General features: G+C 35.2%; 1 protein-coding gene across 1 annotated transcript in view; it reads left to right on the top strand.

The window, feature by feature from the left end:
* The first annotated feature begins 2143 nt into the window (after positions 1-2143).
* LOC133325270 (serine-rich adhesin for platelets) overlaps positions 2144-15073 on the top strand; it is a 103289-nt gene continuing 90359 nt past the window's right edge. Inside the window, exon 1 of the mRNA XM_061534061.1 lies at positions 2144-2321. Coding sequence (XP_061390045.1) covers positions 2191-2321 — 131 coding nt within the window. The 5' untranslated portion in view covers positions 2144-2190. The remainder of the gene's footprint in view (positions 2322-15073) is intronic.

Below are 15073 nucleotides of genomic sequence, written 5' to 3'. Positions count from 1 at the left end.
ATCTAAATCATATTCATCAAATCTAAGCGTACAATAAGGAGTGCACGTTCCATTTTTTGCTACACCAGATTAGATTTGAAAAACAAAAAATTACCTAAATTTAAAACTATGAACAATTAATTAGTGGAAACTATTTAGTCAAATGTTTAATGGGGTGGAATGAAAAAAAAAACAAAAAAATGAAATTTAAAAAAATATAATTTTAAAAAAGTAAAGAACTATTAAAAATTTTAGATTAGAAACAAAACAGCAATTGTTCGTTATTCCAAAGATAGAAATCTATTAGTGGAGTAAGGGAATCCTATTTCCTTCTGGGTCATGAACTCGAATCCTTTGTTCCGCATTAGAAATAGAATTTGGTTCGTCGTAAATACCCTTATTTTGAATTACACTGTACAGTCAAAATTACCTAAATAGTTTTCGATTTTTTTTTTCAAATCGAAGGACACGTATCAATGCAAATTATAAACTCGACATACGACGTAATCCTCAGATGCTCTAAAAACATGCAAGATCTAAAGGTCTTGTAAAGACAGAGAGAGAGAGGAATCTTTAGAGGACTTGATCTTCTATAGACAGTAGTTGTCTTGTATACCGAAAGAATATTTTATCGGAGTGTTCAATAGACAGAAATACTTCCAGAGATCATCCATGGACAGAATACCTTCAAAATTTCTGCTATAGACAAAAAATGTACTGAAGCCCAAACCGAAAATCTTAAAACGATTTCATATATACAGAAAATATTCTAGGAATCTTCTTAAGACAGAAGAATTTTCTAGTCAAAGCTTTTCATATCGACAGAAGAACTATAAAAAAGCATTTTAAGGCATAGGACATACTAGAGATTTTCCGTAGAAAGCATAGCTTCTGGATATCTTCTATAGAGAGTTAAGGTCTGTAGAACTTCAAAAGGGAGAGAAGGAGAGGAAGAAGTATCTCTAGAGGACTTATTTTACAAGAGGGCCACCTAAAGATTTTGATGTCGTCTAGTGTAGTAGTATGACCTTCTAGAAGTCCTTCAAAGATTCTCTAAAAAAAGAATAACTTCAAGGGCTATTTTATAGCAAAGCAGCTACCAGAAGTCTTCCCTATACATAAGATCTTCTATAGGTCTTCTGTTGTCATACGACTTTTCTATAGATCTTCGACAAGTCTACTACAAACCTTCTAGAGGATTTCTTTTTATTGAAATTTTAATTAAAGGATCGAATTATTAATAACAAATTTCTCTACTTAATTAATTGGACCCCCTTCTGAGCCCCGATAAATCTTTGAACTCGTAAACCGAAACAAAAACAGTCTGCCATCATCAGCCAAGCCTCTCAAACAAAAAATATTCATAATTTACTTTTTTTCCGTTTTTTTTTTTATTTTCCTTCGTTTCAACCTATTATACACAGAGTTAGGACTTATCAAAATAAATGAAAAAAATATATTAACGATAACAAACTATGGCAAATTATATGAGTGAGTGATTATTATCTCTCGGTTAAAGTATGCCAAACAGCAAAAATTGTTGAACACTGAAAAAAGTGATGCAAAGCCAAGATAAGCACCACCACCACGAACCCTATTTACAAAGCCAGGGTAACCTTCAGCGAAATTCCCCAAAAAAAAATTGAACAAACCAAGAGACCTAAAGAAGGCAAACGAAGTTAAACAGCCAAAAAATTATTAAATATCAGATATTGTGATAACCGCTTACGAACAAGTTCGAAGAGGCGTTGACGGGTTTTCGTCAAAAGAATACAAAAAACGGACGATCGGAGCGGTCGAAGCTAATTGTGAAATAATTAACACAGAATAAATAAAATAAATAAGCGAAGATAAATTTGTAAATAACACACACACACCTTTGCAAACAGAAAAAAATGACATGTGATTGATCCATAAAAATACGTTTTTTTTTCCTATAGAGTCTAACAAAAAACAAAGTTGTATAGTTATAGCAAAATATTATGTGTAACAAAAGTGTATTAAGTTAGAAAAATAAATAAACAAAACAAAAAATAGTTTAGTTTTTTGCTAAAAAATAAAGTTAAGTGAAAGAAAAAGTGCAAAACCAAAACAAGTGAAGAAATAGAAAACCTCACACCAAATTAAGAAATTATTACAGCATAACTACAACAACAACAACAGCAAGAGAAACAAGAAAAAAACAACTACAACAAAAACAACACCAACGAAATGCGTAATCACATGCATATTGTGGAATTTCCACCGATCCGTTGCAATAACCTGGTGGCCGGCATAACAGCCGTTGTCGGCATCATTGGCGGTGTCCTACTCTTAACGCAAACAACGAAAACCTATTTGGGGTAAGCAGACAAAATGAAAACACCGACGGCTGGACGGACACACACATACACACAGTACAAATAGACCGACACACTAAGCTAACAAGCTTGAAAACAACACCACCACCACCACCATCAACAACAACGATATGTTACAATTAATTGGATAACTTAAAATGTATTATTATTTTTGTTATTGTTGCTATTTTTTATATTTATTATAAAACATAATTTAGTTACGAGGATGCATTTGTCAGGATCTTGTTAGGGTCTTATATAGACAAACGTCCTTCCAGAGATCATCCACAGGCAGGATACCTTCAAACTATTATCCACAGAAATTGAAAGTTCTTCCGAAGACACAAACCCTTCTGGAGTCTTTTCCTTAAAAGAAACTCTTATAAGGGGAAACTCTTATAAAGGCAGAAGAATATTTTTCAGTCAATAGACCAGACTTTCTCATGGACAGAAGATCACCTAGAGGCATCCTATAGACAGAGAACTTGCTAGAGGTTTTCCATAGAAATTATAACTGAAAGCTCTTAAGGTCTTCTGAAGAGAGAAAATATTATTAGATATGAGGATGCATCTGCGAAAATTTTCTGGACTACTAGTGTACGAAAAATTATGTACATTTATATCGGTATAAAGCTCCTTCACGGAAAGAAGACCTTCAAAAGTTTCTCTATATAGAGAAACCCTGCTGGAGGACTTTTCCAGACAGAAAATCATAGAGATAGAATGACCTTCACAGGAAGAAAAGCTTCTAAAGGCATTCTGTAGAGAGAGGACGTAATGGAGGAGTTCCATTGAAATCATAGTTTTTACTATAGACAGCAAAGGTCTTCTAAAGAGAGAAATAGAGAGAGAGAGAAGGACATCTAGATGGTCTAGACATTTTTATAGACAGATTTTGATTTCTTCAATAGACAGAGGTTGTAGCATAGTAGCATAGCCTTCCATAGGACTTCTGTAAAAGGATAAAATAACAGGGTGTTTTATAGACATACTAGGTTTCACAAATCTTTTATAAACGGAAGTTTTCAATAGGTCTTCTATATACAGAAAACATTTAGGGATCTTCCAAGGGCAGAAGTATATTTTCTAGTCTCCTATAGTAATGCTTTCCTATTGACAGAAGACATCGAGAAAAAAACCTCCTGTATAGAACGACGCCCTTCCAGAACATCTTTAAAAAGTCTCTGTAGTGTGAAAAACTTAAAGGGGTACTTTGTAGAGAAAATAGGTTCCCGAAGTCTTCTATAGACAGAAGATTTTTCGCAGACCTTCTGTAGTCATACGATTTTTGAGAGTTTCCATAAATTATAGACGAGTTTTTTACAAACCTTCTTCGATAGACAGAGGGGTTTTCAAGATTTTTCAAATATAACGCCTATGGATGTCCTCTATAAAAATAAAACATGAAGACTTTCTTGATGCCTTCTACAGACATAAATCCTACTAGAAGTATTCTACATACAGAAACTAAAGACTTGCTAAAGGCATAATACAGTCTAGATATGTTCTATGGTCAGGAGACCTTATGGAGGGTTTGGAAAATTGCGGTTTTCTAAAGTTAAAATAATTTCCTACGTATTTCTATAGTCAGGAGAAATATTGGAGATTTTCGATGGACTGAAAACCGTGGGCAGTAGACATTGCAGAATGCCTTCTAGGGTTCTCAATAGACAGATCTTCGACATGTTACGTAGAGATACATTTTACAGATATTTTATGTGCTTAGGACAGTAAAAATACAATATGTCTTCTAAAGGTCTACTTTGGACAGAGGACATGCTAGAGGTATTCCGGATACAAAAGAGCTTCAGGATATACCCAAAAGAATTTATAATGATCTATAGACATCAGAGGTTTTGCTACCTTTTCTAACAAAGGATACATTTTTTCGACACCTTCTACAGACAGAAGACTTGTTAGATTTCCAAAAAGCAAAGGCTTTAATAGACAGTAGAGTTATTGGGTGGTCTTCTATAGACTTAAAAACTTCTAGAGGTATTTTAGTCAGGCTCTTCTATGGATAGGAGTTCTTATAGAGACACCAGCACTTCTGGTAACAGTTGACCTTTTGTTGGTCTTATTTAGACAGACTGGAGACTTTCTTCCCGCAGAAGACCTCCTGGTGGTTTTAAATAATCTTAAAACCTTATTGGGCTCTTCGTGGAAAAGAGACAGAAGGTTTTCTAGGCATCTGATATAGTCAAAAACCATCTAGAAGTATTTTAAAGACAGACCATTTTTTGGGGGTCTCCTATGGACAAAATACTTTCAAAAGGCTTTTTTTAACAGAAAGCCTTCTAAGGTCTTTAAAAATTATGACTTTCCACAGGACATATGACCTTTACTTGTTAAAGTTATCTTATGGGAGATTTATATTTACTTCAGAGTTTTTAACGGTTGTAATACTCCGAAGGCATACTTCATAAGTTCGATATCCGTCTGGAAATCCCTTTCTCCAAAATTAAGATCATCTGAAGGTTTATACAGAAAGAAGGCTTTCTAGAGGCTTTTTACAGACGGACAATTTTCTTGTGGAGATTTCTATTAAACGAAGATCTTGTGGAGTTTTCTATAAACTGTAAATCTTTAAGAGGTCTTCAACAGGCATACGTTTTTCTACAAGTACTATATAAAGTACTATATGAGGAATTAAAGGACCCTCTGAGGGTCTGGGTCTCGACTTTTCTTTACAGCTAGGAAGTAAACCTTCTGTAGAAAGAACACTCTTTTAAGTTTCAAACACATTCTGGTCTACCGACCTCGAGAGACCACATATTTCATCTACGTATTATTTTATTTCGTCTAAGCATTCCAAAGCAAATATATTTGTAGCGTATTGCAGATGACGTATTTAGATAACACGATATTTGAAAATGACGCAGAAGATCATGCTATTTATCTTATCTGGCATCTGTATATTATAGCTATTAACATTAGTTTTTCGATAAAAAAAAATTCTTCCGAAAATAGGTTCAAATTAGAATCCACTACATCTACAAAAATCCACGCATCTGTAAAAATATCAGACCATAAGAAAGAAATGGTGGCAGAACTTCGTGAACTTCCCTTGCAGTAATATTTGTCAAGTACATTTCAATACTGAATATAAAATCCTCAACCTCAGCTAAAAAAGAAAAAAATCGTAGAAAGATTCTGATATTTCAACATGAGTTAGCCTCCATAAATCACCACAAAATGTTCCTGCAATCTAACCCCAACTTTCCAAACTCTCTCTCGTACTTTCATAACAGAGACAATTAAATTACAACAACAACAAAAATTACTTCAGTAGTGACAACAAAATTATTACATAAACTCCCCATTTATGGGAACAGTGAGTGATACAGAGAGACAGGAAAACCTGCAAAATGACAAAAAAAAAAAAAAAATGTAAAGCCCAAATAAAAAAATCCAACCATAACTTGGCCATTAGTGGTTAGTTGGCTAATAAAAATCCAAAAGTAGAGGCAAACTCTTTTTAATAATAGTCCCAAGCGTATGAACGCGGATCGGCTCATATTACCTAATGGTTCCATTTAAATGCTGGGGACGTTTTTTTTTTTTTTTTTTTTTTTTTGTCAGGAAAGTAGAAATAAAAATAATTAAAACAATTTAAAGAAAAAAACGACTTTAAGAAAACAACATCATTATCGTAAGCCAACAAAAACAACAATCTATAATGGTCAGAGCGAGCAATGCGTATAGTTATTGTTTCTTTATGCAGATCACCACCACCACGGGCCAGGCCATCACTTTAAACGCCGCATTAGGTTTGCCGATAAACTATTCAGGTCTCCCCTCAAGTCATCAGTGGTCGCCATTCGCTACCTCTTATAGGTGTCATTTGTGCAAATAAAATGTCTTTATTTTCTTTCTCCTGTTTTTGTTATTATTTTTTTTCATTCTCTGCCTTTTTGCCATAATTAATTATGCCACACTGAAAAACGTTGAAATGAAATAATGCCCGTTTATCCATTGAAATTGGCGAAAGACTGTCGCCAAAGTCATCAGTATGGAATACCTATCTCTTCTTCCTATCCACCACCTTCCAACCACCTACCAACCACCTCATGCTGAGCTGACAAGCCATCATTGACATGAAACGTAAATAACATTATAATGAAATGAAATGGAATGCAAAAAATTAAAAAAAAAACGAACGAATACAAGAAAAGCCAAACCAAACAATGAAGTGTCAATATTTTTTCCATTTGAAGACAAATTGAAGACTTCCGCCACACTTGAAGTGCATGATTTTTATGCTCTTTGCAAGAAGTTAATATTTCTGCCTCCGATATAGCTGGAAGAGGGGAAAAGGAGGATTATCGTAATAGTAAATACGTAAACTATGGCGTCATGGGTATTTACAAGCAGGAAGGCCAAGTACTTCTATTCAGAACGTTAAAATTGGGTATTGATGCAATTTCCAACTTCCTGAAAAAATATCGTTTAGCGTGGCCATATTCCAAAGCAACTCTCGTAAGAGCGGTATGAATACCTTGTCGGAGTCCAGGCATTTCTAACAAAAAACTTTCGTCCAAATGTAAATAAAAGAAAAAAATCGACGAGAATATCTCGAAAGGGGAAGTCGATATAAGATACAATCTACAGAATACCTTTCGAGATGTTGAATTAGACTGCTAAACGCGTTTTAGTCGGTCTCATATCATCCCAATAGAACTTATTTCAGATGATGTATTATTACATTCTCTCAAACCTAATGGTCTTCTATAGGTTCTCCGAGTCAAAGGTATTCTATGAGAAAAAATCACTTGCTCTGAAACTAATTGGTTGTCTATCATAACCAATGATCCTAAACCATAATTGCCTTATGTCAAGCCAATAATTTTAAGACACTTGGTGTTCTGTGGAACTCCCGAGTTTACTATCAAATACAATTTCTTAGAGGGCCTTCTATCTAGACCGTTATAAATACTTTTGTCAATAGAAAGCTTCCAGAAGCTATTCTGCCTAAAGGAAATATTCATAAAAAAATTCTGTAGATTATCTTCAAGTTTAGAACCCAATCATACCGTGTAAATTTCGTCATAGTCCCCTGAGAAGAAGCACTGTAGTCAGATTTGCAGAAGCTCTTTTATTTTTTACTATTTATTGAAGACTTCTAGAAGATTTTCTGTCCCCCACAATCTTTATATATTAAAGGAAATTCTAGAAGGTCATCTATCTAAACCTACAAAAGCTCTTTTGTCAATAGAAGCTCTACTGCCTAGATAAGATTTCTAGAAGGCCACCTTTCTATAGAAGTCCTGTGGATGATCCTAAAAGGAAATAATCTAGAAGATTTTTTGTCTACAGGAAATATTTAGAGGGTTTTCAGGCAACAGGCTGGCGATCCATTATTTTCTGATGGATGAGTAAACCTCCTCTTCCTCCTGAGTAATTTTACACAAAGTCACACCGTCCCATTTTTATCATGGTCCCCTGAGAAGAAGCTTTGTTATCACGATGACACAAAACATGCAAATCCTTCCCAGATTCCTAACGAGGAGACTGGAAAGAATAAAAAAATCTTATGATGATAACGCTTAAAAAAGAAATAACCAGATTTCAGGTATTCTCACAGGGCATATTAGTCTGCAGATACATTTACACAAGATCGGGTACGGAGGAAGCAGCAGGTGTAGAGTGAGTGGGAAAGAATTCGAAATGCTGGAACATTGTCTATGCCACTGGCCAGCCTTTACAAGACTTCGTACACGATTCTCGAGAAATTACGCTATCCACGAAATAACCGACATATGGGGGTGTGCATGAAAGTATAATAAGTCTAATCTTGTGATGCTTCTCTTCCAACTCTCTTTCTGGAACACACAACAGGCCTTTCACTGGTTTATGTGATTATACACAACATTATTGCATATGTGGTGGCCTAAACCATTCCTCTTTTCCATCTAACCTAAGGAACCTAACTTCTGATGTATACGTATTACCTAACAAATAACTATGTCATCTGGCTCATTCCATTCCATCTGTGGGTCCATTCCAGGATTTTAAAGATCTAATAACAACCATTTGCTTTGACGTATACTTAATGAAATATGCATTAACTGATTGTTATTATAAAATCCATTGGGTCTTATTAAATACCGTTAGCTCCCACAAATTACAATGGCTCTTTTATTACGATTATTTTTTCTCTCAATTATATTTTTTTTAATTGACTTTAAGCCAAAAATGCAAAGTTCTTTGACTTATTGATTATATATTGTCTACGCTTTATAATTCAATGCCCCTTTTTTGCCGTTTTTGGAGGTGGTTTTAGCACAACTGATGCCACCAACTCCTAATATATTTGGCTTCCTTCCGCGATTTATAAAAACAATCATAAACAAAAAAAACATTGCCAAGACGTGTCTGGAAATTAGAAACACTTCGACACCCACCAAAAGACACGACCAACATCAACATCGATCGTCGACAATATTAACGACAATTGGTGACCATATTTGCCAATATTTTATTGGCAAAATGCCGGTATGTTCATTAGACACAAGCGAACGAGGCAGACTGGTTGAAAGAAAGGCAACAACACAAAACTCATGGCTGAATTTGACTAACTGCAAATGCAGTTGGCTGGCAGTGCATTTGCAATCGAAAAAGGTTAGGAGGAAGAAGAGAAAGAGACTCACCATCACCAACGAAAACACATGTCAAAAAGCCATCCGCAACTATTTTTGGGATTTAGTTGGTCGCCTTGTGTTGTTGTCTTTCGATTTTGGGTGTTAGATATGGAATAGTCGATAAATAAGTGGAAATTTATAATTTTTGTTGTTTGCTGCTCTAGCGGTTGTGTCTTGGTGTTTTCATTGCTGTATTTCCGGTTGTTTGGAAGTTAACTGGAAATACCACTTTTCTTTATGGGAAGTTGGGTCTTTTGTTAGTTTTCCCTTTGGTGGCATGGTGGCAGACCAAAAAATTAGTAAACAAATTAAATTTATGTTTTAATATGACATGATAATGGTTATGTTAACAATATTACATGGTCATAATTATGGTAATGATGATTTCGGTGATTTCGGTTAATTGAAGATATAATGGGAGTATATTTTTCGGCTTAACTCTAGTTTAGTAAAAACGATCAGATTTTTCTGAAAATTTTTCCAGAGGTAGGTATTTTTACCCTAATTATGGGGATATCTTTTTTTCTTGGTTGACGTACCCGGTTACCCGGTTATTTGACCCGGAAGTTCGGGTACGGGTACCCGGTTATATCCGGTTCTACGGATCCGGTTAATTTAATATGGGTATTATTTTAAAGGTTATAAAAATACCTTTCCATTGAGTGGTAATATGATGGGGTTATCTCAAACCATTTAGGAGATATAGTCAAAAAACTGGGTTTTGGTCCCCGATTTTTTTGAAAAACTCCCTAAAAGTCGAACTTGGGCCCATTATAGTACCTCTCTAACCCAAACTCAAATGATAGACCACAATTTGCCCTTTCCAAAATGGTGCGATATGTGGCTGTATCTGTTGTGGATCAAAAGATATGGGCCTTAGAACCCTACAAAAACAAGAAAATTCTGTCGCGTAGCCGGTGTTGGTATCTGTCCATAGGAGAAAGTCTTAAATCCCCGGCCGAAGGCCGGCTACACAAAAAATATTATATTTAGAAGGATTTTCTGCCGCGTTAGCCGGTGTTGGCATCTGTCCATAGGTGAAAGTCTTAAATCCCCGGCCGAAGGCCGGTCACCCAAAAAAATATTCCATTTAACAAGAGATTCTGTCGCGTAGCCGGTGTTGGTATCTGTCCATAGGAGAAAGTCTTAAATCCCCGGCCGAAGGCCGGTCACCCAAAAAAGTATTCCATTTAACAAGAGATTCTGTCGCGTAGCCGGTGTTGGCATCTGTCCATAGGAGAAAGTCTTAAAATTTCGGCCGAAGGCCGGCTACACAAAAAACATTCTATTTAGAAGGAATTTCTTTCGCGTAGCCGGTGTTGGTATCTGTCCATAGGAGATAGTCTTAAATCCCCGGCCGAAGGCCGGTCACCCAAAAAACACAATGCTATTTAAAAGGAGATTCTGTCATGTAGAAAGATTTTCCTTGTTTTTATAGGGTTCTAAGGCCCATATCTTTTGATCCACAACAGATACAGCCACATATCGCACCATTTTGGAAAGGGCAAATTGTGGTCTATCTTTGGGTCTTTGGACTATAATGGACCCAAGTTCGATTTTTAGGGACTTTTTCAAAAAAATCGGGGACCAAAACCCAGTTTTTTTACTATATCCCCAAAATGGTTTGAGATAACCCCATCATATTACCACTCAATGGAAAGGTATATATACCCTTTAAATGATACCCATATTATATTAACCGGATCCGTAGAACCGGATATAACCGGGTACCCGTACCCGAACTTCCGGGTCAAATAACCGGGTAACCGGGTACGTCCCCCAAGAAAAAAAGATATCCCCATAATTAGGGTAAAAATACCTACCTCTGGAAAAAATTTCAGAAAAATTTGATCGTTTTTACTAAACTAGAGTTGTTCCTTCGTAAAGTCCATATTCCACCCTACAATTTCCGAATTAATAAGAGCTTTAAATTGATGTGATTTAGGAATCCTATAATTAATATTTTGTTTCCTGTTACTCCTCTTGCATATAATTTGTTTGCTGTGATGAGACTGCCATCTATTGTTGTCTAGAAATGACGTTTCCATGAATTTGAATACAATGGTCAGGGTCTTCGCTTATTTCGTGAACCCATCTTCCACGGGGTGGCGCTTATCCTAATGTACTGAAGTTGATGGCGAGTTTGGATATTAGAATAGCATAGATCATATGGAGGGGATATACGTCTCTTCTTAAAAATATTCGATAAATAATTTAAAAGAAATTGTCTTCCTCATCTGGAACCCGGTTTGTAGTCTTGTACACTATCCAATGCATAGGCCCTATAATTAATAATTTATGTAATTCTGTTAGAATAGGGCTTCCACAAAGCATAACCATCTTTTTGATTTCGTTAATCAGGTTGTTTTTATTCCAAATAAATAGACAATTGGTCTACTGGAGCCTGTCCCTGGAGATGTGGCTGTCATCTATCCTTGCTTATTTAGAAAATTTTCATTTAATTCTGGGTTAGTGTCCAGTGATTATTTCACTTGTTTTGAACTTGTTCCTAGAATGATCATCTCCTTGAATTTTATGCAATGGTTCGGATCCATGCTTATTTAGTGCTGCCATTTTACTCTGGGTGGCGCTATTTCCCGTAATTCAAAATTGATGCTGATTTTGGTTTATAGAATATCAGGGCTTCAGATGCATTTCATCTGGAGGGAGATGTAGTTATCTTTTTACAAATGTACAAAAAACAATTTTGAAAGATCCCAATGACATTCGAACCCAATTTGTATTGTGGCACACTATCCATTGTTCGGTGCCCTATCATTAACAATTTGTTTCCTCGTGTTACTCCTCTTGGTTGCATAGGACTTCTACAAAACATCGATAAGTCCTTGTGTTATTTCCGATAATTAATGTTTTTATTCCAGCTAATTATTATTTGTTTGGTCTGATGTAGTCTGCCCTAGGTAATGGGGCTGCCATCTGTCGTTACCCAAAAACAATGCCACTTTTAATTTTGTGCAGTGTTTGTTTTTCATTTTACACAATGGCTGATTTGACAAACGTTGGTCATGTAAGTCGTTTTGGGAACGTAGATTCCACTTATCCGATTTGCAAGTCCGTGTCGGCCTGTGCTATCCTCATGTGTTAATGAGGAGATTGGTTATTAGAATGTCTGAATAATGAAGTTGTAAGGATCTTTTTACAAATATTCAAAAACCAATTTAAACGAATTTGTCTTCCTCCGCTGAGATTTGAACTCGAGACCCACTGCGTGGTACCCTATAAAAATATTTTATAATGTTATCATATTAGAGAAAGTGCCAGGCATTTTTAATAGGAAGATCCACGACACTTTCAGAATATCCCTTTATAATAAATCAATTTGAAGTTATTTGTCTTCAATCGGTGACTTCGTTGGACTTTGTCGATAACATTACCATTTATATTAATTTTTATGTTCAAATGTCTTTTTCAAATTTCTAACGGCCATTCGCATTTAAAAGTCTTAAGCCTCTGGCCAGCCAGCAAAGTCACAAACCATTACCCTCAATGAATATTTAATAACTTTTTTCGTTAACAAATTAACATTAAGCTTAAGTTATTTTCAATAAAAAAATTCTCATTCCCTCCTACAAAAAAATTCCCTCTTGCGAACTCTCTCCCATACAATTTCTCTCACACTTGACCATTTGCACTTAAACGCTTATTAATTTCGATCGAACATTAGGGTAACTAAACTTCTAAAATACCACGCACGGAACAAATGCCATTTACCAAATTTAGGCATGGACAGAAATTTCTATTGGCACTTTCCCCCAAATCAAACATACGGATACACACACAGTCACCCTCACACACTTCGAAAGGCCGTATTGATAGGTAGCATGGTGGTTAATGTTGATCGCCGGTCTTTTCGTTTTGGCCCATATGAAAAAAAACAAAATACCAATTAGAATATAGGAAGTGATGCAAATGTGGTATAGGTTGGTAATGTGGTATAGTCACTTTTTTTGTAAACTGAAAATTTTAGAATAACTGAAAGATGTTTTATATTTTGCTGTTCTCAAAAAAATAAGATAGGAATGATCTGTTTAATTTATTTAACTCACGTTGAGAGTCAGTAGCATAAATTAAATTTTTCATGAAATTGACTTTTTTTCTGTTGAAGTTTAAAAATAATTTTTTGTTTTACAGATTTATTTTAATCTTTATTATGAAAGCATTAAAATAATCAGTAAGTACTAAAAATCAAATAATATGCGCGATTGCACCACATATTTACTAATTTAGGAAAAAAACTAGACAATTATTCAGTGAACACAAGTGCAGGTAATGTGGTATACCTGGAGTCTGTATGAAAAAAAGCCAGCACAAGACAAAATTTCATTACTATTTGAAACGTTTGTCCTCTACGGATGAAAAACAAAGGTTATGTGATTTTAAATACTTCTCCGTACAAAAATTAAATATTGCCATATGTAGACATTATTATATAATAAAAATTAAAGTTCCACTCAACGTATCCGTTAAAAATCTTAACAGACATAAATCTCGAGCTAATTCACATTCATTAAAAACAATAAATTATATAAGATATCAATTGGAAGTGAAAATTATACTATACCACATTAACATCATGTGGTATACCACATTACCAACACTTTTTTTAAAATCACTTTTAATGGAATTTCAAAAATTTTCTCAAATATCTCTTAAATTGTTAGAATAATATTATTTTCAAATTGATACATGGAAAGACAACACATGTAGCTTGTTAAGTGTAAAATTTCAATTTAATCGGATAAAAAATAAAAATTTGGCAATCTAAAAACAAATGGGTATACCACATTTGCATCACCTCCTATACTAATACCAATCGACAATTTAAGTACAATTTTAAAAATATGACTGTAGAACTGCAATGGGTGTAAGGCAAAATAGCCTAAGTCGTGTTTCTAGGGAAACTTGATATTTGATAACACCAAGATTTTTGCTTTAAAAGTTTGGGACAATTTTGTGGTATTTTCTAAAGACAAAGGAATGCCAACAGATTTTTCATAGATTGAAGACTTTCCCAGATATTTCACAGACATGAAACCTCTACTATACACCAAATACATCTCCAGACCTTCTACAGATAGAACACCTTTTAGGGTCTTCTAAACACCTTCTATAGTCTAACACCATCATCAGGCTTTTTATACGGATATCTTAAGGTCGTCTATAAGCAGAATGTTAGTTCAGGTATAACGACTCCCTTCAGTTTCTTTTGTAAAGACCGCATACAGCTTGTCCGTAAAATTTTATTCCAGCTCGTTTATAAAGACATCCTCAAACTTGTCTATAGAGACTGCATCCAGTCCGCCTATAAAGGCTACCTTCGGTTCCTCCATAAAAATTACCATAAGCTCCATATATAGGTTTTCTATAGACGAAATACCTTCCACAGGTCTCCTGCAGACGGTAGGACTTCTACAGGTTTTCTAGAGAAATACCTTCTACAGATCCGCTATAGCGAGAAAAACTTCTTCAGGTTTTCTATAAGCAGAAGACCTCCTTCATGTATTCTGTACACATAAGACCTTCTTCAGGTCTTCTATAGATAGAAGACCTTCTTCAGGTCTTCTATAGACAGAAGTCCTTCTTCAGGTCTTCTTCAGGTCTTCTATAGACAGAAGACCTTCTTCAGGTCTTCTATAGACAGAAGACATTCTTCAGGTCTTCTATAGACAGAAGACCTTCTTCAGGTCTTCTATAGACAGAAGACCTTTTTCAGGTCTTCTAAAGACAGAATACCTTCTTCAGGTCTTCTATAGACAGAAGACCTTCTTTAGGTCTAATATAGACAGAAGACCTTTTTCAGGTCTTCTAAAGACAGAAGACCTTCTTCAGGTCTTCTATAGACAGAAGAACTTCTTCAGGTCTTCTATAGACATAAGACCTTCTTCAGGTCTTCTATAGACATAAGACCTTCTTCAGGTCTTCTAAAGACAGAAGACCTTCTTCAAGTCTTCTATAGACAGAAGAACTTCTTCATGTCTTCTATAGACAGAAGACCTTCTTCAGGTATTCTATAGACAGAAGACCTTCTTCAGGTCTTCTATAGACAGAAGACCTTCTTCAGGTCTTCTATAGACAGAAGACCTTCTTCAGGTC

Source organism: Musca vetustissima, unplaced genomic scaffold (assembly GCF_032173495.1).
Source record: "Musca vetustissima isolate MV318-11 ecotype Yass unplaced genomic scaffold, APGP_CSIRO_Mvet_v1 utg16819, whole genome shotgun sequence".
NCBI lineage: Eukaryota > Metazoa > Arthropoda > Insecta > Diptera > Muscidae > Musca > Musca vetustissima.
The sequence above is the reverse complement of the archived record's forward strand: the minus strand, read 5'-3'. Positions and strand labels throughout refer to the sequence as shown.